Genomic DNA, 26,428 nt, shown 5'->3' with positions numbered 1-26,428 from the left:
CTTTATCTATAGATAAACACTTGCACAAAACAAATAATGGCTTGTTTTCTACCTATTTTACATATATTTCCCCAAGCTCACCAAAATGATTGTCTTCAAAGCCGGTGTCCATTATCCCTCACTGTCTTCCCTGCAATCGAGTTCTCTGAATAAATACAGGGGCTGAGTTACAATTTAAAATAACGAGACCCTACAGGCCCAGTGTTCTCACATGCAATAAAAGGGTGTGGGCTAATTGCAGGAGCACAATTTTTTTCCTGCATTTGCTTCACTTTGATTGGTGGATTGGTGCTTTAAATAAAGGTTTCTGATCTTTCTGGAATGAGAGACACAGAGAGAGCCCCAGGCACAGTCCAGAAAAAAAATTAATTTACTTTTCTTAGAACTATTTTGATTGGCATCATCAGGCCTGAGAGCACAGTGAATGTCAGCATCTAAGGTAAAATGTGATTTTCTCATTTCCATATATCTGCTGTAAATTCTCTTTTCCTCTCTCCAGATAACCTCTACAAGGAAAATTTGTCTTCATTTATTAAAAGATGCTGAATAACAGCCTATTTCAGCCGCTAGAATGTTCAATAATACCATTCAGCTAAGAAAACAAACTTATTTGTACAACTTTTTTAAGATGTTTGTGACAATGGCTAATGTATAAAAGTCTAGAGGATAATCACATGTGCTAATCAGATGTGCATTCATGCCCAAGTAAAGGGCCTCTTGAACTTACAAAATATTATTTTTGTAGTAAGATTATTCATTTTAGGAAGAAAAATCACTAATATAAAAGGGGATAAATGTACTCAACTTTAACTTGAAAGCTGTAAGTGTTGAAATGGTTCTGTATTATTTGACTGTATTTTAAATGCATTTCAAATTTTATTTGAGTTTAAACAAAGAATAAAATTTTGTAAATATTGGTCACTAGACCCATTTTGTGAATAGCACTTAAAGAATATTCCTGGAGTTTGCTCTTAAATGCTCATTTAGATTGTAGCTCCATAAAGACAAGTGCTCAGCTACATATTTTAACTGTTCATCATTTCATCCCAGGAACCACTTGTTTAGCAACACTTTGCTTTGCAGTTGTTGTTTACAGTTTATTTGCTTTTTTACCTGAATGTCTTTAGAGGAACAGACACTCACTCTTGGAAATATATTTTTACCATTGTGAATGCAATTCTACCTGATGTGATTTTCCAATCCAACTGTGTTTTAGATTCCACTTTTCAAAATGAAGGGCCTGATTCTGTTCCTGTCCCTAGTGAAAATGAGTCTGGCAGTGCCGGTAAGTCTGTCCCAGGGAATCTCTCGGGCTCCCAAATCTGACTGACTAAAGAAATGCTGGGGAGACAGTCTGAGGGTCCAGGCACCAACTCACTTGATATAATACAGTGTGTAGCTCCTGGTGAATCAAAAGTTGCAGTGGCCAGACATCAGCCTTATCCTCTAAAAGCAATAAGGCAAACACAATTTTTCTACTCCAAAAAAATATTTTAGGATATTTCAAAGACAATTTCTATGTTCCTTTCACTCTTTGAAAAGTTAGCAGACTAAAGTTCTCATTATGTTATTTTATTATCAAGTTCCTTGCTATCATATGAAATTGAAATGAAAACAGAAAAAACCTCTTAGGGGGAAAAGTATATGTCTCTATATATTAGTAACATTACAAGGTTATAAAATTAAAGCACATAGTTTCATTTAAAGTTAGTAATTAGGTTGGCACATTTAGTGATTCTACCATGCAACAGGAATCTTTAAATGAAAGAAAAATTGAGGGGGCTACCAAACTTAGTGTTGTATGATAGCTGAAATTGGAGTCGACTTCAGCCATCCATCATCAACCTAAAACATTGGCACTCTTTCAATATATAATGATTCACATTTGAGTAGTTCAGAATCACACTGAGGAATGGGAGAAAAGCACTTGTTTGCCCATCAGAGCAGATGTTTTTGCTTTTAATTCCCCACAGGAAATGTATCTCTGTCTATTTGTCTCCATGTAAATAATGTTCCTCTTCAATTCATGACTTGGAGCAGGTATAAGCAAACTACTTTGTCCTGTAGTTAGAGCTCTCCAAAATGTGGAATTAGGACAGTTAAAAATAAGGGTGAAGGTGGCTCTGCTCTCAGAATATCCCCAAATTCTAAACATCTTCTTGTACCCACGCTGGTGTGTACACATGAACACAGGCACACAGAATCTTTTTCCTTGTCTTCACAAATTCAACTACCAAAAGTGTTTACTGCCCATTGTGACTTTCCTTTAACATAAGCCAAAATGAAGTATTTGGAAAAATTTGCACTGTGACTCAGAAAGTAGGGTTGTACTTGTATGAAAAAGTTAACTACTAAAAAGGTGCAGAATGGAAGTCTCTTACTAATGAAGGACAAGGATCCCAAAGTTCCATATATGTGAGATGAATGGGCAGTCAGACAAAAAGGTACTTGTAGTATAAAATTTAAGAAGGAAAAAATTACAATCTCAACACTAGGTAAATGAGAATATTCATGAAATCAAAATTCTCAAAATCCAATTTTCTGGCAGGTAAGGTAGCACAGAATTGATCAAGAAAATGGGAAGCTAGGAATGTTGTGGATTAGAAGCCAGCCTTAGCTACATAACAAGTTCAAGGCCATTCTGAGCTAAATACCATAAGCTTGTCTAAAATATATAAATAAATAATTTTAAAAAAACTTTAAATTTAAAAATCTAGTTTCTCTAGTTCTACTCTTCCTGTCTCCACCAACCTTTGGACACTGGTATTGGTGCATATTAATATATGAAAAAAATTAAAAATCCTTAGAAAGAGAAGTATTTTATATTTTTTAGAAAGCTACTTTTAAATATACTTATGCTTTACAATAGCATAGTACTTGGTACTGGAATATTTTCTATTTGCAGAAAAATATCCACTGTATGATCTAAAAAATTAAGGATAGTTTTATTATTTCTGTTTATGTCAGTGTATGTGTCTGCGTGTGGGTATGTGCACATGAGTGCAGGTGTCTGAGGAGATCAGAGACATCAAATCTCCTAGAGCTAGCACTACAGATGGTTGTTGGCCATCTGACACGGATGCTGGAAACCAAATCCAGGTCTTCTGAAAAAACAATAGGTGCTCTTAACTGCTGAGCCATATATCCAGACCATGACCTAAAAGTTTAAACACAGATCCATGAATAATTTTTAAATAACAGCACAGAGGCCTTTTGAATGGGAGGCAAGAAAAGGTCACATAAGTTTTCTCAATGCATAACCTCATACCATATCCCATAGTCAAAAGCACAGACGTTCGGCACAAGAAAATTCAGCTTATGTACCTCTTTTGCTTTTACGTGTAATCATATTTAAGACTATAAAGGACTCTTGTGTTTTGTTTCCTTATGTATTTCTCATTGTACATCAGTTTCCTTTAAGAGCAACACAGTATTACGATGAACACCAAAAAAAAAATTGTGGGAGCAAAATTACTAACTATAACAATTCCTCCAGATGACTTGAAATTCTTCATTCTGTTTGAAAAACGAAATCATCTGAGTAATAAACCAATATGGTAGCTTCTCTGCTAGAAGTTTCATTCATCAGTGACCTCCTACTACAAATATGCATTTAGAGAAGTTTCTTAGCAAAGATCTCAAAATCATTCCTATTTCTATTTAGGCATTTCCTCAACAACCTGGGGCTCCAAACATGGCACCTCCTGGCATGGCTAGTTTGAGCCTAGAGGTATGTATCATTAGTCATTTTATATATTTATATATTAGTCATATATATGTATATATTTACAATTTCTATACTAGCATGTCTCTGATTGTATATAGATATGATATATTGTTTACCACTCTTCCTACTCCAGAAATCTTTGGCTGTCATTCTGAGAATTTCTAAAATATTAATGGCATTCATTACAATTTTATCTTATGAATGCCACTTCAGTTTTAAACTCTGAGATATTTTAAGTTTTAGGTCATTTATATGGGAATCAAAGCAACACTAGTAATTAATACTTAATATATGTATATTAACTATTGTAGCTATTGAAATACATTATTCTGTAGTTGGAAAGGGCTTTCTTTTAGCTCTGCTGCATATATCTTAGATAAAAAAGTTCTCATGACACAGCATACTTACACAAAGTTTAGCTTTTAAGAAAGTTCTTATCAGTAGCATTAACATTAGTTTAGAAAAACACAGTAAAACAGGAAGGCTTTATAATGAAGAAGCTAACAGAAAGTAGCTATGGGATGGTAAATATCACAATTTTTCACAGAGTTAATTGTGTCATCTGAGAGCAATCAGTACATATACGGGTCAGATAGTTATTTTTCAAGGAAAGCTAACTTCATTGAGGTTCTCCCTCACATTTAAGCTCAAATTCAGTGCAAGAAACATTATTCTTTTTCCATTTAAAAGGTGACCCTAGGCCAGGCATGTAGAGTTCACCTGTAATCCCAACAAACAGGAAGACTGAGCAAGAAGGGGGATCATGAGTTGGAGACCAACCTGGGCTCTATATGGAAACCTAGTCTCAAAAATAAATGATATTTACTTTCTATAGTAATAATTGCATTCTTGGCAGACTACCTAGATACCACCTCTTACAATGTTTAATATCTATTATATTGAGGTCCTTTTTGGCTGCGGGGGGGCGAAGAAGTGAGAGTTTATTTGTACTGCTTGTTTTACCAAATTCTTTTTCAGCTAATTTTGTAAAATAAATAAATTAAAATAATTTAAATGAGAAAAAAGAGAGTTGATAAAACAATATTTCATAAATGTTCTTGTATTGAATGTGCTATTGAATGAGCTATTTTCCTATGTCTCAATTTGACACCCAATTAACTAGCATTTTCCCATGTAATGAATGGCAAGCTCAATATTTTCACAGACTGACCATGTCAACAGCAAAGCTATAGTCTACATTTTTTTCTTTCAGTGATCATTTGTGTCTACTTTAGCTTTATTCAAGTTGACCTAACCCAAGAATTGTTTTGATAATGTTAAACATCATGAGAAATCAATTGTGTTATATGGACATCTAACATATATTAGAACACTAACCCACCTTTTTTTTATAGACAATGAGACAGTTGGGGAGCTTGCAGGGACTCAATGCGCTTTCTCAGGTAACTATTGGAGATGAATGAGACCTTCATGAAACTTTATTTTCAAATATTTATTATTAATATCCCTGACTGGAGGCTGTGACAGCAACAGCACAGTAATTGATAACATTTGTTTATTAATTGACAATACCTAAACATTAAGAGAAGAAATGAATGATTTAAAAAGACTAAAACAAAGCAAAGTGTGATAGCCACGCATGGGCCTCACTCTTTCAATCCCAGCGGCTGGAGACTACAGCAGGAAGAATGCTGTGCGCTCTGAGCCAGCCTGGGTTACACGGTCAGTCTGAAAAGATGAACCAGAGTAGCAGTGATATGTGAAGACAAAGGAAAGTAAAAACACTATGTCCAGCACTCAGAAGACTGAAGCAGAAAGACTGCAAGTTCAAGACCAATCTAGTGATGGTGTACTATAATCCTGTCTCAAAACACTAAAAAGTCAACCATCAGAATGCATGCAGTAAATTTCCTTAAGGAAGACAAAACCATTTCTTACACTAATAATTTTGTTAAATGGTTCCAAACACAAATCCCCAACTGCTAAATCTGAACCAAGAATATGGTACATTGTGACTTGGCCCAGAACATAATTTAATTGTGTTGGAAGGGAAAATTGATTTGTCCATTTTATATCAAGCAGTATTGCTTTTCTTTTTGTTCCTATCTCCTAATACTGAGCATATGTATGCTTTCCTCCTTCCTGTCAGTATTCCAGACTCGGCTTCGGGAAAGCACTTAATACTTTATGGCTGCATGGTCTCCTCCCACCGCATAGCTCTTTTCCATGGATAAGACCAACAGAACATGAAACCCAACAGGTAAGCTAATTGTATCCATGTGCTCAAACTCCAAGCTTCAAGATCTTTTCCTACTTCTCTTCTTAAAATTGATACCTACTAGCAACAGATACAAATTAGTAATAAATAAAAAAAACTGTCCCCTAGTACCAAATAAATAAACTCCTATAACTTCTGTTACTCAGGAAATTTTTCAATTTTAAAACAAATTTGCATTTTTATTTCAAATAGCCTCTACAATAAAGAAGACATCAGTAATAACAATAAAAAAACCTCAGAAATAAAAATATATTATACACTGGACAATATACATTTTAATTAAAATTTCCTAAAGAATTACACAAAAACTAATTCCAAATGACAATAACCATCCTAAAAGACAACACCCTGAGAGAAACCAATAAATATATCAATCTGTCAACTGTTATTTACTAGGTTCCTAATAAGCATATCGTCCAAACCGTGGTTTGGGGATTAAAAAATAAGGGCATTTTAGAATGGATCACAGGCTCATGATGGGACATATTTAAGGTGTTAATTGAGATAGTAGTAATGAATGCTATGGGAGCTGAGGCAATGGTTAAAGACAGAAGCAGAGCCAGGTTAGTATGAGACTTCCAAACCAGTTCTAGTAATTAACCTACAACTAATATGTATCCAATCACAAATAATTTCCAAAAACATACAAAAAATCACATGGTAGTTCAACAGTTGTTTTTAATACTATGTGGACTTCCATATCAGCATCATCTACAAGGCCACACCGACCACACAAATTATGTCATCAGTGGCCGTCTCTTCACTTGTTGGCTGTTTCCAAAGTACATTTATGATAAAAAAAAGTTTGAGTATTTTAAAATAATTTATCCTTTTATTAAGCCACAAAATATATTAGATACATACCCATACACACTGAGCACTTATTAGTAGCTATACTAATACAGGGGGGAATAAAGATAAGATATTGTTCTCTGTCAGTTGACTTAGGGAGAAGTTTGTGACAGATTCTTATAATCTAGTAAGAAAATGGTGAAATAAAGATATACATATAGTGGTGCTTACCCAGAGGAGAAAAATGAGTCATTCTACCAGAAAGTTCAGACACATAGATTTCTGCGCCCCAAGAAACAAAGGTCCCATCAAAGCAAGAGGGGTAAGTACACTTAAAACTTTCCCAAGTGCACTGCCTCCACCTCCTGCTTCGACACTACTCCCTTCCAAACAGCAAACATCCAGGCACTTTGCTGTAGAAATTCTAGGCACCATGGTTCAATGAACCATCTCTTTCTGACATTCTTTTCAAATTTCTCTACAGTATGAATATTCTTTGCCTGTGCATCCCCCACCTCTCCCATCACAGCCATCCCTGCAGCCTCACCAGCCAGGACTGAAACCCTTCCTCCAGCCCACTGCAGCAACTGGTGTCCAGGTCACACCCCAGAAGCCAGGGCCTCAGCCTCCAATGCACCCTGGACAGCTGCCCTTGCAGGAAGGAGAACTGACCGCAGCAGATGAGCAGCCACAGGACGTGCCCGCAGAGACCACACCAACACCTGAGGTAACTTTCTGACAGCAGATCAGGATCACCCACGAACACAACGAAAGGAAAATTAACTGAAAGGACATAATTAAATACTTATGTCTCTTGGTCCTAAAACACTAAACTTGTCCTGATAGAACCTTCTCTTTGGAATAAGACAGTCCAGAGACGTCCAGGCTCACAGGTTTTTCAGTGTTGATAATACTTAGCACAGTAATTGTTTCCTCTGCATAACAAGAAGAATATTGGATTATTATACTTCTGCAGATAAAATACAGCTGTGCAAGATGACCTTGTAATGATGTAATGGACAGAAAAAGAAAGGTGCCATGCAACTACCAATACTACGTAGCAGGCATTTAATATTTCTTCCTATCGCCCTGACTACAACCCTAAAGAAATAAATATTATGAACTTTTTTAAACCTAAGATGATGCCAGGCTTGAAGCACAACTTTAATTCCAACACTCCAGAGACAGAGGTAAAAGGATCTCTGAGTTTAAGACTAACCTGGTCTACAGAGCAAGTTCCAGGATAGTCAGGGCTCCATAGAGAAACCAACCCTGCCTCAGGAAAACAGTCAACAAACAAACATACCTAAGAAAACAAATTTTTAGAAGCTACAAAATTCTCCAAGGATTACACTAAAACTAAGTGGCAGTGCCAGACTTCAAATCACTCAAATATGTGCTAATTCCAACACTCATTACCATTTACTCTGTAACGTGCAGCAATTCCGTGATAGACATGTTCCCTACAGGTTCACTTTAGACATGTCAGTAAAAGACAGTTGTGAATGCATAGGTCATCCCAAGACTTAAACAGGGTAAAACAGAGAAACATTTTAGACTGCTTTACTGTAATTCTAAACAAGGTAAGTGAGTAATCCATTTGTCTGCTTTGACTGATAGTTTCACTACTTCTTCATGATACAGGTCCCACTAATGGACTTTGCTGATCCACAGTTCCCAACAGTAAGTACAGATCTCAATGAGATACTGCCATAGAGAAAAAGTATCTCCATATCTTAAAAAGCTTAGATTAATTTTTTATTTTCTTATTTGCCTATGTATGTGGAATATTTCTGAGTTTCTTTTTTATTAACCATTAAGTACTAATTTCACACTTATTGATCAAAAAGATATGTTCCTGGAGCTCTTAAAAGTTGTTGCAGTGGATATTTGTCTGTGTTGATCAACCGCTATGATTTCTACCTGTCAAAGGTGTTCCAGATAGCCCATTCCGTATCTCGGGGACCAATGGCACACAATAAACCATCAGCTGTAAGTCTCTGTCTCCTACTTCTACTGCTGTGTTTGAAACTTACTTAAAAGATCTATCTTGGGAAGATTCACTTTTTTATATAACTATTTTGTTCTGCTTAGTTTTACCCAGGAATGTTTTACATGTCTTATGGAGCAAACCAACTGGTAAGTTCATCTTCTGTAAAAGAGCATCAATTAGATATCATCTTCAGGTCTAAAAATCATAGAATTCGTACCTAACACAAACTATTCCAAATAAATATTCCCTAAATGTCTACATTTATGATTTGAACAGTAAGATGGCACACTTCTCTATTTGCATAATTCTAGACAGACACACCCAACAGCATTAAAGAAAACGTTCATTTTAAATCTGTCAGATTGGCTCTATTTACTTAATAACAACTCGGCTCTCTGCCTCTGGACACAGCACTACTAAGTCTTAGCGGAATACTTGTTTGCTTGCTTGCTTGTTTTTACTTTGTTTTGGGTAGATAGGAAAGTCAGGAGGACTTCTAGTTCATAAAGTGTTGCATTGTTTCTTTTTCAACAGAATGCTCCTGCCAGAATTGGCTTCATGAGTTCAGAAGAAATGCCTGTGAGTACTACCTTCTAACTCTTCTTAAAGCAATGGTCCAGAAGAACAGCTACAGACTTCTGCCTACAAGAGGCAATGACATAAAAGTACCTATAGGATCATTAGACTTGGGTTGTTCTACTCCAGAACTGAAAGCCTAACTACGAAATAGTATCAAAAGATTTAAAATGGAGCTGGAGAGATGGCTCAGAGGTTAAGAGCTCTGGCTGCTTTTCCAGAGGTCCTGAGTTCAATTCCCAGCAACCATATGGTGGCTCACAAACATCTGTAATTCGATCGGACTCCTTCTTCTTGCCTGCAGACAGAATACTATATACATAATAAATAAATACATTTTTAAAAACAGATTTAAAACATTACAGAGCTGAGAATGGTGATGATGCAAATGATGCATAGAATGCCAGTACTCAGGACATGGAGGCAGGAGGATCAAGAGATCAAGGTCAGACTTGACTGCACGACACCCTGTCTCAAAAATACTTGTTTTTCCTCACATTTTCTAACCATTTGTACTGAAAGTTGGCCATTTCTGGGCCTAGGGTTTTGTCCCACTCCTTGTATGTAAGCAGAAGAGTCACCTCTCCTCAAAAAGAGGTCAATACAATTAGCTGCAGACACTTCAGAGTCAAAAAAAAAAAAATGTGTGCTTCATACAGACATCCCATGCCTGTAGGACTAATGTCTCCAACATAAGTTCAAAAGTATTTCAGCCCTTAAAAGTAAAAAAACAAAAAGGAAAAATTTTGAATTTAAGTTTTGATAATTATAAAGCATATTAAGCCAGTGAGAATATATTATTTTAAGTCAATGAGAGCCTATCATTTTGTTGCTAGTGCATGTTAAAATTTTCAGATTTGAGATCAATAACCTCACATAATTTAACCTTTTCTCTCAGAACTGTCTACTAGTTGCATGTATTAGGACGCAAATGAAACTAAAACCATATCAAGTTAACAAGTCATTGTCAATGAGAAGGCCCACCAATTAATACATGTACATATGCTATCACTAAAGAAGACTTCCATCTGACCATTTGTTAGTGCCTTCTGTGTGCCAGAAACATACAACATGATATGGAGCTTAGCAGTCTAATGACAGGTACCATGTGGATGATGTCAGATTCAAGGGATAAGGGCAAATGACCATGTTATTAAAGGGAAAGATGAAGGAAAGTCAGACCGCCCAGGCCAGGGGATTGCAGAGCCAGCTTTAGATGAGATAATATGAAAGCCAAAGAAAGTGAATGGAAGGAGTGTTTTATTTATATACTACCAACACAACTGGTTAAAATTAAATCTCCAAGATAAATACTAATTACAATCTTATTAGTGAATCTAATTATATTTTGCCTCATTCTCAAAAGAGTTTGTGATTGTTTATAAAAAAACACAATAAGATAGTGGGAAAACTAAAGGTGAGATTTAAAATGAGTCAAAACAGTGAAAAAAAATCACACAGCTGTGGCCAAATATGGATAGTCCTAGTTTTGATTCCCATGGTCATGGTAGCAAAAGAAACATGTTAAGTTTAGAATTCTAAAATACAGCCACAGAGGAAATGTTTCCTCCAAATAAATCAATATTTTCTTATAGTTTGTTTTTAATTTAAGGAAAAGAGAAGGAAGGAACAGAACAGGAGGAAAAAGAAGGGAAGGGAGAAAGTAGGAAAAAAAGAAAAGAGGGGAGAAAGAGGTGGGAGAGGGGAAGAAAAGGAAAGGAGAGGAAGAGAGAGGGAACGGGAAAGAGAGAGAAGACAGAAGGGAGAAGAGAAGGGAGAGGAGGAGGGAAAGGGGGGAGGAAAGGAAAGGGTCTGAGAGGGAGAAGAGAACTGGAGGGAAAGGGCAAAGGAGAAAGAAGAGGAGGGAGGGAGCAAGGGAGGGCGGGAGAAGGGATCCACGGTGAAGCAGAAGAGTCAAACTCACACAAAGAATCCTACTCCTCATACTGGGTCATCTTGCCCAGCCTTAATACATGAGAAGGGCTTGGTCTTACTGAAACTTGATATGCCATGCTTTGTTGACATTCATGGGAGACCTGGCCTTTTCTAAAAGAAATGGAGGAGGAGTGGATTGGGGAGGAAGGTGGAGACAGAGTGGGGTATGAGGGGGACTGAGAGGAGAGAAAGGAGAAGAAACTATGATCAGGATATAAAATACATAAATAAATGTTATTTTAAAAAAAAACTCACACATAGAGCTGTATTTGAGGGATACTGAAAACTACCATGAGCAAGATCCTCCAGAACACTCCTCCTCAACCAAGGCAGTTATGGATCAGCCCTTTTCAGCTGCTTACTGGGTTTTTGTTGTTGTTGTTACTATTCTCTCATACATTACATCCCACCCAGTTTCCACTCCTCCCAGTCTTCACCTTACCACCACTCCTCTCCCCCAGATCCACTGCTCCTTCATTTCCCTTAAAAGAAAGGAAGGAAAAAAGGAAGGGAGGGAGGGAGGGAGGAGGGAGAGAGAGGGAAGGGGGAGAGGGAGGGAGGGAGGGAGGAAGGAAGGAAGGAAGGAAGGAAGGAAGGAAGGAAGGAAGGAAGGAAGGAAGGAAGAAAGGAAGGAAAAAGGAAAAAAAGAACCTCCCAGGGATATCCATGGAACAGTCATAACAAGTTACAGGAAGACTGGGCACAAACCCTCTCAACCATAGAAGGAAAAGGCAGACATTTACTTACTGTTTTTCTAATGTTAAAATGGCAGAGTCTCTATCAGCCCTTCCTGGAAGTGGCTTCTCCCAACCCAGACAAGAACAGAATAGTCTCCACTGTATTTCAAAGTGGGTTTCTGTAAGAAGTGTGCTTTCACTAGGCAATCAGCCACCTCCCTGCTCTGCTAGTGTCTGCAGCTTCTCAGGGAACATACCAGGTATAATTACTTGGAATTAGTAACACACAATAATTGTGTCATCAATGGATATTTATTTTTCAGGGAGGAAGAGGAAGTCCCATGGCCTATGGAACTCTGTTCCCAGGATTTGGAGGCTTCAGGCAAACTCTTAGGGGACTGAATCCCAATTCACCCAAAGGCGGAGACTTCACTGTGGAAGTAGATTCTCCGGTATCCGTAACCAAAGGCCCTGAGAAGGGAGAGGGTCCAGAAGGCTCTCCGCTGCAAGAGGCCAACCCAGGCAACCGGGAAAACCCAGCTCTCCTTTCACAAATGGCACCTGGTGCCCATGCAGGACTCCTTGCTTTCCCCAATGACATTCCCAGCATGGCAAGGGGTCCTGGAGGCCAAAGGCAGGAACTCTTTGGCGTCACCCCTGCAGCTGCTGACCCACTGATTACCCCCGAATTAGCAGAAGTTTATGAAACCTATGGAGCCGATGCTACCACACCCCTGGGTGATGGAGAAGCAACCGTGGATATCACCATGTCCCCAGACACACAGCAGCCAATGATGCCTGGAAACAAAGTGCACCAGTCCCAAGTGCACAATGCCTGGCGTTTCCAAGAGCCCTGATGACCTTGAGATAGCCGCTACTTTGTGTCTGCGCAAGCTTTCCAGCTTTGTCCCCATAGCTACCTTGTTGCTAAAACACTTAACTTCCCTTCTACGGTGAAGGTACCAAGAGCACTAAGCATGTATTAATAAATACAAGTGGCTAGAAATAGTGTAGGTCCCTTCTTGCTTCCATTCTTACTGAAATAAAATGTATCAACTGTCTCCGTGATTTAGAAATACTATTAATGATATCAGAGCAAGTCTGACTCTCAGCACTTGGTGGTCTAGCACTTAGCTATCTTAGGCACTATGTAATTTCTCTTACTATCCTGACATCATTATACCCAGGAAATGTGACACTGCTTCTTTCTCTAAGCAAAAGCACTTAGTTTCAGAATTCTAAAGTATTTCATTTAAACCTTATTAAATGGCGATTGGTGGAGAACCCTGACTGCTATTATTGGGTTTCATATATTGGATTTAAAATTCTTATTTGTAGACTATTTAATCTAGGAAAAGAAAAGGCAATTGGCCTGTTTTAAATAAAGGATTTTTCTCACTGAAAATGTCAGGAATTGTATGCTTATTATTTATATGTACTTAAATAGTTAAGAAAAGCATACTCATCCCTTGTTTGCTATTCATTAACTTATTTTAGCTAATTTACTTTATCCAAAGTTCTCTGAAGATCTACATAAGCCCTAGGCACTGTGCAAGGCATCAGGTTTATGGTCCCATCCTTCAGAAATGAGGATGGACACAACTGACCGATAATCACAGTAATAACAAAACAGTCAGTCTATGGCAAGCTCAATTACTATACATACATCATCTCACAATGCTGCAAAAAATAAAAAATCATGCTCAGGCCTACTATACATTGTCAAAGTTCCATGAAAAGACCAAACCCTGATACCATGGAGAAAATGATTGTGAGGGCGAGCCAGGTAGCTCAGCAGGCCTCACCACCAGGCCTGACAACCTGAGGCTGATCCCCAGGGATTCACATGGTAGAAGAGAAGTGACTCCCAAAAGTTGTCCTCCTACATCTATAAGCACCATGGCACATTTGTGTAGGTACACACACACACACACACACACACACACACACACACAATCTTTTTTAATTAGTGAACATGAGGCTTCTAGTTTAACCTAAGTGGCATTAGATGAGCAAAAAAGAACCAAACATGTTTTCTTAGTAACATAAAGGTTTGCAGAATGAAGTCTCCAAAAAGAAGAAACCCAGAGTCATGTAGACAAGAGACAACATGGGAAAGTAGAATGTAGAAAACAACCCATGCTTACTACCAGGGACAAGCGTGTATTCATCAGTGGAGTCTGGCTAAATGAAGAAATTGTGAACCCAGTTTTGATCATCACTGGAAATGAGCTTCCTGATCCCCTCATCCTACTTCTCCTAAGTTTCCCAGCTCTATAAACCTAAACTCTGCCCCATCTCCTGATGAATGGTTCAGACCATAATCAAAGAAGAAAGTGCCTGAAATGTTTCCAAACTGGGAACACTTTGGGAATGTCAAGGAACATGTTGCACCCACTCCCTCTTCAGGCAGGGCCCTCTTCTCCCGACCTCCCTAGAGTAGAGGTGGGAAAAATGTACTAGACAAAAATTAAATTTACCTTCTTAGTGACTGCTAAAGGTAAAATAGATGGAGAGAGACTTCTATGATGGCTGAGACATACCGTACCACTGCAGACAGTGGTTCCAAAAGCAGTCTGAAAAGACATGTAGTCACATCTGAATTCTATCCTGGACATCATCCCTGAAAATTTGTGAAACATTAGATATAAAACTGTAATCTCTATGTCTGTGCTTGTTTCCTATAATGGTGATGCTACTACCTACATCAGAGGGGTAATGTCAGAAATGAGCTAAACACACAGGTGAACTGCTGAATCACATCTCTTTCCTTTATTCCAACAGGCCCATTTGATAGAAATAACTCAGCAAAACAACAGCAGTAACAGCAGAAGGATGGAATTATCTGATGAATTTATGCTTTTCCATCCACATGGAACACATAGCCCTTCTGCTCCTTCTTTGTAATTCATAGCACTTGGGAGACCATCTATACTGTGAACCCAGGTCATGGATTCAAAGTTGGTCTCTGAGCCTGAGCCTGGCAGTGGTGGTTCACACCTTTAATCCCATCACTCGGAAGGCAGGGGCAGGCAGATCTCTGTGAGTTCGAGGTCAACCTAGTTTACAAGAGCTAGTTTTAGGACAGGCTCCAAGGTACAGAGAAACCCTTCCTCAAAAAAAAAAAAGTTGGCCTCAGTTGGGTGGTTAATACTAGTAATATCTAAACCAATTTTGGTGAGGAAAAGTATGTTGTTGAGCCCTTGAACGTACTTCATCCTTCCACCACATAGTCTTTCCAAACACTGACATGACACAACAAAATATCCATGGAAAGAGGCTAAATGTCACCTGAAGGACATGCCTCTTAATTATTGTGTTTCGCCATTGTGTTTTCTTTCACCCAGGAATTTACAAAAGAAACAAATGTCCCCAAACTATATCCCAACCTGACAGTTCTACCCAGAAACCTTTCATCTAGACTCACCTCAACTCTAATTTTTCTGTGGAAAAATTATCTGTACATTGTAAAGATTTGTTACTCATATTGGTTTAAGAAAGCACTGATTGGCACAGTAGCCAGACAGGAAGTATGGGGGTGGCAACCAGACTAGAAGAATTATGGGAAGAAGAAAGGCAGAGAGTCAGTCACCAGCCAGACACAGAGAAAGAAAGATGAAAATGCCTTACTGAGAAAAGGTACCAAGCCACATGACTAGACATACATAAGAATTACGGGTTAATTTAAGTTGTCAGAACTAGTTAATAATAAGTCTGAGCTAATAGGCCAAACAGTTTATAATTAATATAAGCCTCTGTGTGTTTCTTTGGGACTGAATGGCTACAGGACCAGGCAGGACAGAAACGTCTGTCTACATTTTTCAATTTTACTCTTTCCAAATTCCTGACTGGGAAACAAATATAAAATTTCTTGGGTCAGTACAATACTGAATCTTAGATCACCTATCTCTCTTTCCACACAAAGTAGACTATCAGACACATCGTTTATGAGTAAGTTCCCTGTCTGGCACCAAAACACCATACAGAAATCCATCAACACACTCTCCTCTCTATAAACTGCTCATAGGTAGAGCAATTATGCACTCAGGCACATAACTGGTTCTGCAGAACTAGGATACATTCACACTAGAAGGGAGTGTCACTGACGATTACATTAGACAAATGTAAATAAGTACTGCCTAAAGCAAACCTGAACATCTGGCTCTTCTGACATGAAACTCCTTGTGTTGACAGACCTGTAAATGGAGGGAAAGCTCTCAAAGTTAAAAGAAAAGCAGGAATGTGCAAATCTAAGCCTATCAATTCTGCAATTTACCTATGTGCTCCAGACCTGTTGTCCTATTTCTCACTTTTACTGTTGTGTTTGTGTCCTGCTTTCTAGTTCAATGAATACATATATATATACATACACCACATAGCCCAAGATGGGGAACTCAAATGACAAGATCACTTAACTGCTCACAGAAAAACACCTTGTCTCTGTCAGTGCCCAGCAACAAAGTAGGCATTAATTTTCACAAAGAAACACCTAAGGTTATATGCTGTTATTTTCCTACTAGGGTTGGCCACAGGTCCCATATTGCTCTAGATACTTCTAATATATTGAAGTCTTCTGTGTCCTAATATTCATGTGAAAAGAGAACTTCTATTATAGAGACCTTTTGATTCTCTATATTCTATTCCAAATGTTTAACCTTCAAGAAACATACGTGGATATGCTGTCTTCAATACAAAGGACAGGGGCCACGGGGCTTCTTTCTTCCTGTAAGTAAGGAACAACAGTTTACTGACACCCTCCACTATCCCAACACGCCTCAGAGCACTAGATCACTATAGTGATTGCCCTAGGAACTTCTGCAGGGTTAAGTTCTACCTGAAGTTTACTACTTCATGTTAGTCAAACCCTATAACACTGGCTTCAATATCCTGAGCAGTCACTATGTCTTATAAAATATAAATAACCAAAGACTTTCAGGACTGGTTTTTGGTGGTTTTTTGGGAGGAGGGGTGTTTTGTTGTTGTTGTTTTGTTTTGTTTTGTTTTTGTTTTTGTTTTTTGTTTTGGTTTTTCAAGACAGGGTTTCTCTGTGTAAGAGCCCTAGATGTCCTGGGACTAGCTCTTCTAGACCAGGCTGGCCTAGAACTCACCGAGGTCTGCCTGCCTCTGCCTCCTGAGTGCTGGGATTAAAGGTGTGCACCACCAACGACTGGCTCAGGACTGTATTATCACAGATTGCAAGGTAATTTATCTAGCCCTAGCGTAAATCACAAGCTAGTATTGCTCTTTCTTTTTTTCAGCAGATTATTTTTATTACTTTATAAATAATACCAATCAAAATTTCCACTTTCTCCCATCCTCCCACTTCCCTCCTTCTCCCCTACTTCCTCCCCCCTCCTCATTCAGTCATAAGAGAGGGCAGGGTATCCTGCCCTGTGGGAAGTTCAAGGCCCTTCCACTCTCGTTTTTTAAAAACAAATTGATTCTAACTTTTTAACTGAACAGAAGAGACAGTGTCTACCACATCAAGTTCCACACTGGAAAGAAATATGAAACTAGTAGCACTGCTTGAAGTGCACAATAATCCACTTTAAAACCCAATGACACGGTGTGCTCTTGCACAGCCCAAGCAGGGAATTGAGTGTAATATGCCACCTTGCCTGCCAGTAACTCTTTAATATCTCTTTGGTAGCCTCTGCAAGACATGAGTTTTGTTGGGACTGATGGAACATGGTCCCAGAGGCTTCCTTCCAGCTGATAAGTCATATCATCAGGTTTCACAGGGCTGATGTAGGAAGCACAAAAGGACCATGCTTCTGAGTCAGTACAGCTATTAATACTGTATACTCTGAGGCTGAGGAAGTTATCGTGAGAGATCCATTGAACCTGTTGTTAGACAGACGTGGAACAAGATCCTGCCCCACTCATCAGACTTCTACAAGCACTGATTAGTAAACTAAAGTGACTTTCAGATTCTAAACAGTTATGTCCCCCAGAAGTCTGAAATCCAGATATCTCTCTTCATTCACAACACACAACATGGTGTTGCTAGTAAAATACCTCAAGTCCTTTCATTGACATCTTAAGGAAACTTTAGTGACAAACACATGTGAGCACACTGCAAGAGCATACCCCACAGGGTTCTGGTGTCACCCTACCTTGGGGACTCCAGGTCTAGGAGCTGAGTGAGAAATCATGAATCACACCATGATAACTTGAGTTAGGCTCAAGGATTCAAGAATTATTTAATATTTTTTCTATTTTTGAGATCATAATATAATTACATCATTTCTTCCATTCCTTTTCACTGGCATAAAGGCATTTTTATGTGACATATAAATAGCATTGTTTAACTTATATCAGGTGGCATGGCTTTTCCATTCACATGTGCAAAGAAGAGGTATCGTTTAAGTTTTTTTAAGTGCTTAGATAAAAGAAAGTAGGACTGGTTATCACAAACATGGATAATCTTGGTCAAAGATTTAATTCCACCTTACCTTTTATGAGCAAGGAAATTAATACCTGAAAGTTTTTTTAAAGTTTTTTTTCTCTTAAAGTTCTCTTTTTTAGTTGCTTTGGAAGGCAGAATTCTAGTCAGTGCTAACCCACACAGGTTCCACACAGCATTCAAGCATATATTTTCTTGTGATGCTAATAGAAGTCTCAACAACTAAATGGAAAGAAGACACAAGATTCTGCCTACAGTTTTACTGGTTACTCTAGTGACTGAAATTTCTTCCGTGGATGTAAGGTTAAGAACTCCTAAGATGATTGTTTAAACACCCACTAGTGTGTGACACAGATGAGATGACATTCAAACTGACACAGATTGAGTGCTTAAATTTTCTTAGAAGTCAGAATATTCTCTTCATAAAAGTCTGAAAAACACAAGGCTATGAACCTCAAACGCGCTGCTCTTTGGTTCATAACTGCTCAGCACTAAGCTCACATGGTGGTTCACACTTGTAGTCCCACGACTCAGAAGGCTGAGGAGGAAGAACTGTTCTGCACTAAAAGGTTGCAACCTATAGACAGTGCGGCAGCCAATCAGATGATATCAACAGACAGCCAGACCAGTTCCTTTGGGTAACAAGGGAAAACAAACCAGAAGTTTAGATGGTTACTTTCTTCCATAAACATCAGAGACTGGGAAGACATCAGAAGCAGCAGCAGCCACAGTCCACAGAAGCCAGACATTAGAAACAAAAATTTCTAGTCTGAGAAATGATCATTATAAAGCTGTTTGCCATAACACCTTTGCTGATGCCTCATCTTGCTCTCGCCCTCAGCTTTCATCTTTCCCAGGCTCAGCAGCTTTCTACCCAGAGACTCATCTAACGACCAGTTTGATAATGGCATAAAGATACACTGTAGTGAGCACAGAGGAGGAATAACTGTGCACTTTCCATGGTGGATGGGCATTTACATTCTAATTTATTCACAAGCCAGAAATGTATGGTTGTTAAAGATATGCTTTGGGAAAACTAACATTAAAAATGTCAACCCTGGTGTTACATGTCTAGCATATGTTGAACAGCATTTCTAGTGGCTTTCTCCAGACATGTAAACTTCAAGAAACAAGAATAAATTCCTCGCCTCATCAAAAACATCAGGAACAGGACAATGTCTATGGATGATGAGATACTGTTACTGCTTCTGACATGGGGAAATCAAAGAGAAAGGGGTTGAGGAAAAGAAGAGGAAGAAGAGTGGAGAGGACAAAAGGAGAGGAAGAGAAGAGAGAAGTGGAGGGAGGAATGGGAAGGGAAAAAAGAGAGAATGGGATAGGGAGAGGAGAGGAGAGGAGGGGAGGGGAGGGGAGGGGAGGGGAGGGGAGGGGAGGGGAGGGGAGGAGAGGAGAGGAGAGGAGAGGAGAGGAGAGGAGAGGAGAGGAGAGGAGAGGAGAGGAGAGGAGAGGAGAGGCCTAAAATGACAGACTATCTTGGCTCTCTAAGGCTTGCCTACCTAATGCCTAAAGAATGTCATTTATTACTTTCAAGCCAAGTTAATGAAATATAGTTCTCCCTGTAAAAGCAGACTTGGAAAGCTTGTCCCGCCTTTTCTTCTGTTTTGTATTGTCCATGTCAAGCGTGGTTTGTGTGGAGATGCCATGCTATCCTAAGGACTGTTGCCTATCTTGCTGTTCTGGGAAATGTGTTTCTTTCATAAAGATTCAAGTGAGCACTGTCTACCATGTACCACCATTCTAGTCACTATGAAGCAGTAATAAACAGAATATGATATCTGCAGTACAATATCAGGCTATGAGAAGTTTTATGGAAAAACTAATATAGAAGGAAAGAAGAAGAGGATGTTAGGATGATTGGAGAAAATGCTCTGAGGAAATGATATTTGAATATAATGATTTCAAAACAGAAATTCCTAAAATCAGTAGCAAATGTGCTTGAATGTACACTTTTTTAGAGAATGATAAATAAGCTAAATAAAAATTTCCTCACAATTATAGCCAGGAGAACAATTAAATGCAGAGTGGTATCTCTCAACGTAAACATTTCCAGCCTGGAATCTGTCCCAACTCCCTCCTGTCACATTCTGAAGGACCTTCTTGGTCAGAGTGTAGTACCAATGGGGAGAAAAAAAATCAAGTAACTTAAACTTGACTCCAACCTTATTTCAACATAACTTGAAAATATTTCTCTGGATGCAAACACTAAGCAGGAATATATCATGTTAGTTTAAATCCTAATTTTGTCCTTCTTGGCTGGTGCCATACTTTGTGTGCCACAGTTTCCATATTTAAAAACAAAATAATCATAATATAACCCAGTAGGTATTCAGCTCAGTGGTGGAGTACTTGCCAAGCACACATAAGACCCTAGGTGGAAAAAAACAAAAACCTTAAACTAAATTTTCTGTTTAATATCATTCTGGTATGGTAGCACGTGCCTCTAAATCCCAGAAGTGGGGAGTTGGAGGCAGGTTAATAAAAAATGCAAGGTCAGTCTTGGATATATACCAATATGAGTCCAACTACATGGGACTTTGTCTCCAAAAAAACAATAGTAATAGTAATAATAAGTAATAATAGAATCCCGCATTCAGAATTGAATAATACGAGTCAGCATTTAAAGGGTTTATAACAGTGGCTTCTACACAAGACGAACTCATCAGATAACAGGTGTGACTAAGGGTGTTTGTTGTTTTATATGAGACAGAGTCTCATTCTGTAGCCCTGGCTGTCCTGCAACTTGCTATGCAGACGAGGCTGGCCTAGATATCCACCAACCTCTACCTCTAAGTACTGGGATAAAAGGTGTGTACCACCACACCTCAGTATGACTGTGCTTATTCTAAAGCTACATATACTTATAATATCTGGTTACTGTGTACAAATATTAATTCTTTATGAAATGCCTGGGTTTAAAGATCTTTATCATAGGACACCAGCTCTTTGATGTGAAAATCAGCATTTGTGACATTCACTTCAGTCTCCCCAGTTCTAGAACAGCTCAGCAAATTAATTCACTAAACACACATTTTCCATAGTCATTGTAAGAAAAAAAGGTAGTAAAAGCTGCCAATGGACACTGACTTAGTTAAGACTGTAATGTAGAACTCACAATCCATTCTCACAGAGAGAAGATTACATCACCACTAGCCTAATAATGTTTTGTAGGACCATTTAAGTGCATATAATCCCCTTCTTCATGCTGCCATTGTCATCTACCATAGGAAGAAAACAGTTACGTTGACTCAGTTAGTTTTGCTCAGCTAAGACATCTTTGACACCTACCAAGCCTAGACTCTCTGCAGCCACTAGAGAAAATGGACACTATGATCAATGTTACCGCCAAGATTAGGACATAATGGCCGTGGATACACAGAGGACAGAAAGGCTTGCTCTTCCAGGAAAGAAGGGGAAAGTTTCACAGTGAAGAGAATTTGTAGGCTGGTCCTTAAAGGATAAGAAGAATTTTTCTAAGTAGGAGAATTAAGAAGGAAGTTATAAGTCCATAAACCACACAGACAGACAGATATTAAGGAAGATCAGGAGAATACTGAAGAGGGAAGAAGAACACCATGGCACACATGTCAGGATATCAGGAGAAACTGCATGGCAGTGTGTTGATAAACTAGGTGACAGAAAACCTGTATAGCTACCAAAGATGAGTGCAGTGTGTTCTGCACCTCCCAGAGGAACACCAGGGAGACTGTAGGATCATACCTGGACTGGAAGAAAGTAATCAGACACATAGCACATGGAATGGGAAGAGCAGAAACATGAATCCAGTTAGGTTGACCTCTCATGTCTGTATCTTTTTCTTGCCTTTTTTAGAAATATTTTTGTGAATTTCACTTAAGTACTGTATTTACATGATTTTCACCCTTCCCTTTCCCCCTCTAATTCCTCCCATCTCTCCACTCTGCTCCCTCTAAAATTTATGACCTCTTCTATAAATATTATTATTATTACATATACACATATACCCATACCAAGTGCATTTAGAATTGCTCCTATGTATTTAAGGCTGACCACTTGGGAGTATAATTAGATAAACTATCAGGGGACTTGTTGCTGGAGAAATGGATTCTTGCTCAGTAGCCATTGCTTCATCTATTTTGCAAGGTAGGACCATGGAAAATGTCACCCTCCATATTAGCATGTCAACTAGTTTGGTTATTGTGCAAGTCTTGTTTAGGCGGCCATATTACTGAGATTTCATGGATCCATTTTCCCTGTCATATCTAGAAAGTATAACCTACAATAGGCATCCTGATCCTCTGGCTCTTACAATCTTTCTTATACCTCTTCCATGATGCTCCCTGGGCCTTAGGTGTGGGGGTTGTGTTGTAAATGTACCAGTTGAGACTGGGTACCCTACAGTCACTGATTCTCTGCATTTAGACTGGTTGTGGATCTTCCTCCATCTGCTCCAACCAAAAGAAGGTTCTTTGATGAGAGATAAGAACTACACTTACCTGTGTGGATAAGGATAAGTATTTAGAATGTAGTTGGGTATTTTACTAGCTTAGGGAAGTGACAGCAGCTGGTGCTCCTCTACTGTCTATGACCATGGGTGGACTGACTTCAAGCCAGGCTGTGATAAGAAGCCACCATAAGAGAGCTAGGGCCCAACTTATATTTTTAAAGTATTGTTAGCTTCTGATTTGAGAAGATGCTGAAGAAAGAGAGGTGACAGTAATACAATTCTATAGGGATGCAAGAGATGGGAATTTGTAAAGTGTTCTCCATCTGTGTCCATCTTTATGACGGAGCTGACAGAATTACTTGAAAATGGAAAGAGAAACTAAGGACTACCCCAAGACTTCAGACATACAGAACTAGACAGACCAGGACATGACTCTCAATGACTCAAAGTTTCTATGTCTTGTCAACTTTTGTCATTCTCAAAGGTATAATCTTCTACTTATTTACAAACAAGCTCCATAAAAACTAAAAGTATTCACTATCTTTTGAATTATTTCCTGTCTTCAGAAAGCCACACTGTAAAGATTAAGGGAAAATCCTTTCTTTAAAAATCTTACTAAAATTTGCAGCTGAAGAGATGACTCAACAGTTAAGAGAGCTGGATACTTCCAGAGGACCCCAATTTGTCTCCAGCACTCACTCCAGGCCCATGGGATCTAACACCCTTTTCTGGCTTACTCCAGTACCCACTCACTCGTGGCATAGGCTCACACAGACACATATACATAAACAAAAATAAAAACAAATGAAAAGGCACACCAAAAGGAAAATGCTCACTTTTCCAAAGTATCATCTTTCTCCAGTTAGTGGTCCTCTGGTCTTTCAATTGTATTTTGTTCCTATGTGTCTTGTAGCAGTGCAGATGTTGCATTTCTGGTGCACTCAGAACACTCTTGAGCAAGAAAGAACCAAGATATGCCCAGAAATGGAAAACCCTTCCCACACTTGAAGTTCCCAACTCTAGTGCTGCCCCTTGTGTCTGTGTTTGCATAGATCTGTGATGAAGGTTTCAGAGCAAGAAAGAAGAGATGTTAACAGTTCTCAGAGCAAATCCATTCCCTGTCTATCCTGATCTCTGCATATCTGAAACATACAGAATCCCAGCTTCTACTTATTGCTCATCTGTGAGCAAAGTACAATAAGTATGGTCTACAAAACCTTGAAGTCCAACATACTTAGTGAAGGTGGATTTGTGATAGCCATTCTCTGTGAAAGGACGGATAAATTCTGATGGACACTGGTATAATACAAAAATCCATAAACAGGTTTGTAAGTAAATTGCACTTGTATAGGGAAGGGAGTTTGTAATGTATGTGTCCTTTGAATGTAGACAGACTATAGAAATGCTAGCATTTCTGGGGGAAAAAGTGATTAGGTGTTGTCTAGGAAGAGATGACGTAAAAGACTAAATGAGTTTTGACCTACTCAATCATCTAGTCTTCTCTAACTGTTCATTTAGAAGTTGATTCGTCTTGCCTGGCACACAACATACCCCAATACTGAGGGTGCAGTCTTCTGCTGTCAAGAAAAGCAAAGTTTACACTTTTTCACTTGCCACAACATTGGATATTTAAAACACTCTTAATTCATGTCAGTATTTGGAACTGAGATTTACAAACCCATTCCATGTAAGTTCACAGACCACTGAACTTCTATCTAGAAAATCTTTATGTAACACTGGAGCTTGTATCCTGACACCACTGATAAAAACATACACACTTTGTATATTTGAAACACACACACACATTGAAATGGTTAAGAGCAAGCAGATCTGCTCCAAATCCCTATTCCAGTATTTAGCCTTGGGCAAGTTGTTTAACTTCATTATGACTGCATTTTCAAAAGTAACATGTTGGTGGTAGATTGCAACATATATTTGGCAATGTTTTTATGAGTAATAAGTAAGTCATGTAAGGCACTAAGCAGTGCCTAGCACACAGTACTGAAAGTTCACATTTTCATATATCCAAAGCTACTTTCACTGTGAAAGAACAGCATTGAGGGACATTTATTCTCACTACTTTCTTTTTTCAATTAAAAGTTTTATATTTCTACTCTCAAAAGACTTTATTAGACAGTTCACAGCTAGCAATGGGAGGAAGTCTAACAGAATTAGAAGACATGTATAAGAATCTCATGTTATTTACCCACAACTAGTTAAGATGGTTGTTTTTTCTACTTCCATGTTCCCTCATGATTCTTCTAGAGTCAAATCGTGCTGCAATGGTTGTGGGCATTCTGAGGTAGCTGAGCTGGGGGTCATGGAGCTTGGGTTTACTAAAACATACTTTTTAGTCACCTCCAGTACACACAGTTCTGACACTGCTGGCCATCCTTACACAGGCAAGGCTCCAGCAAAAATGCTACTTCTGCTCAACTGTCAATGCCTATTCATTTGGCCTATAACCCAAAGATGCATCAAGCTGATACTATAGACATGGGAGTAAAGAGGAAATGAGGCCGCAGTGGCCGGATCACATGCCATTACAGAGCTGCCTCCCGACGTCAGAAAGGGTTTTTCTGCATTTTATAGTATCTGTATTACTTGTCATCTCCCTAAAATTTGCTATCTTTTTTTATCAAAACATACATTCAAACTAAAAGTATATTACTAAAAACATATATTTAGTTTCTTACATACTTTTCTGTTCTTTTTCTTAAGATATATCTTAAAATTTTACTACTTTAGAACTTACGTGCCCTATATCAACTGTTCATTTAAGCATCAAATATAGCTCTAATTTCCTAATAATTTGGGGTGAATGGGAAACACACAATGGTACATATTTTTATGGAAAATGAATAGACAAACTACAACAAACGTATGGAAAGGCGATCAAGTATATTATTTTCATGAGATGGCATTATAACCACTCATATGAACTGTAAGAAGTAAAGAAATACCCAATCCATGGAGGATGCTCGCTGACTCAGTACATTCAATCCCAAGTCCTGTGACCTTACTTAAGGTTACACTGTCTCCTCAGAGAGAGAATATGGCAAACCCACTGATCTTCTTAAATCTGGTCGTGAATATATATACATAAGAGAGTTGATTGCTCAGAGCTCCACAAAGTAACTACTACCTTTGAGGGCGGTCCAAAGAAATAACCACTTTCTAGCAGTTGGTCCTGACTTCCCTGGGCCACATTCCTCCTTGCAAACCAAATGCTGAATCTAAATAGGACAAGATCTAAAATGCTGTACAGATCTTTGGCTGTTCTTTAAGAGGTTTCTTTTCATGATGGTGATAGTGGTGGTTTATTCTATTTGTTTATTTGCTTGTTTGCTTGCTTATTTATTTGTTGAAATAGAATCTGTATAGCCAAGTATGGCTTCAAACTTATGATATTTCTCCAACATCCTCCCCCTTAGTGATGATATAAGAGACATGCACTATCATGCCCAGAAGTTGTTTTTGTTTTGATAAATAAGTAATCACAGTAAGAAGAAATATTACTCAAAAATATTTAGAAATATGTCAATGGTTGATATTAAAGCAGCTACTGAAAAATCAATCATAATAAAGTAACATTTATTTACATACGGTTTTTATTTAAACTAGATGTTAAAAATTTAT

The 26,428-nt window shown here is 38.4% G+C and overlaps 1 protein-coding gene across 2 annotated transcripts; it reads left to right on the top strand.

The window, feature by feature from the left end:
- The first annotated feature begins 424 nt into the window (after positions 1 to 424).
- Ambn (ameloblastin) lies at positions 425 to 12,936 on the top strand. Of its 2 annotated transcripts, none has more exons than XM_048427994.3 (11): positions 425 to 439; positions 1,217 to 1,285; positions 3,665 to 3,730; positions 5,083 to 5,130; positions 5,838 to 5,948; positions 7,288 to 7,485; positions 8,403 to 8,441; positions 8,691 to 8,750; positions 8,853 to 8,897; positions 9,286 to 9,330; positions 12,263 to 12,936. In XM_048427994.3, exons 1-11 carry the CDS (start codon positions 425 to 427, stop codon positions 12,794 to 12,796), a joined length of 1,230 nt encoding a protein of 409 aa, XP_048283951.1. In that variant the 3' UTR covers positions 12,797 to 12,936. The 2 variants fall into 2 exon arrangements, with proteins under 2 accessions (XP_048283951.1, XP_048283944.1); XM_048427987.3 differs by having other exon boundaries at positions 7,243 to 7,485.
- The last annotated feature ends 13,492 nt before the right edge of the window (positions 12,937 to 26,428 follow it).

This window comes from Myodes glareolus, chromosome 8, assembly GCF_982192425.1.
Source record: "Myodes glareolus chromosome 8, mMyoGla1.1, whole genome shotgun sequence".
Classification (NCBI taxonomy): domain Eukaryota; kingdom Metazoa; phylum Chordata; class Mammalia; order Rodentia; family Cricetidae; genus Myodes; species Myodes glareolus.
This window is presented reverse-complemented; position numbering and strand designations above follow the sequence as displayed.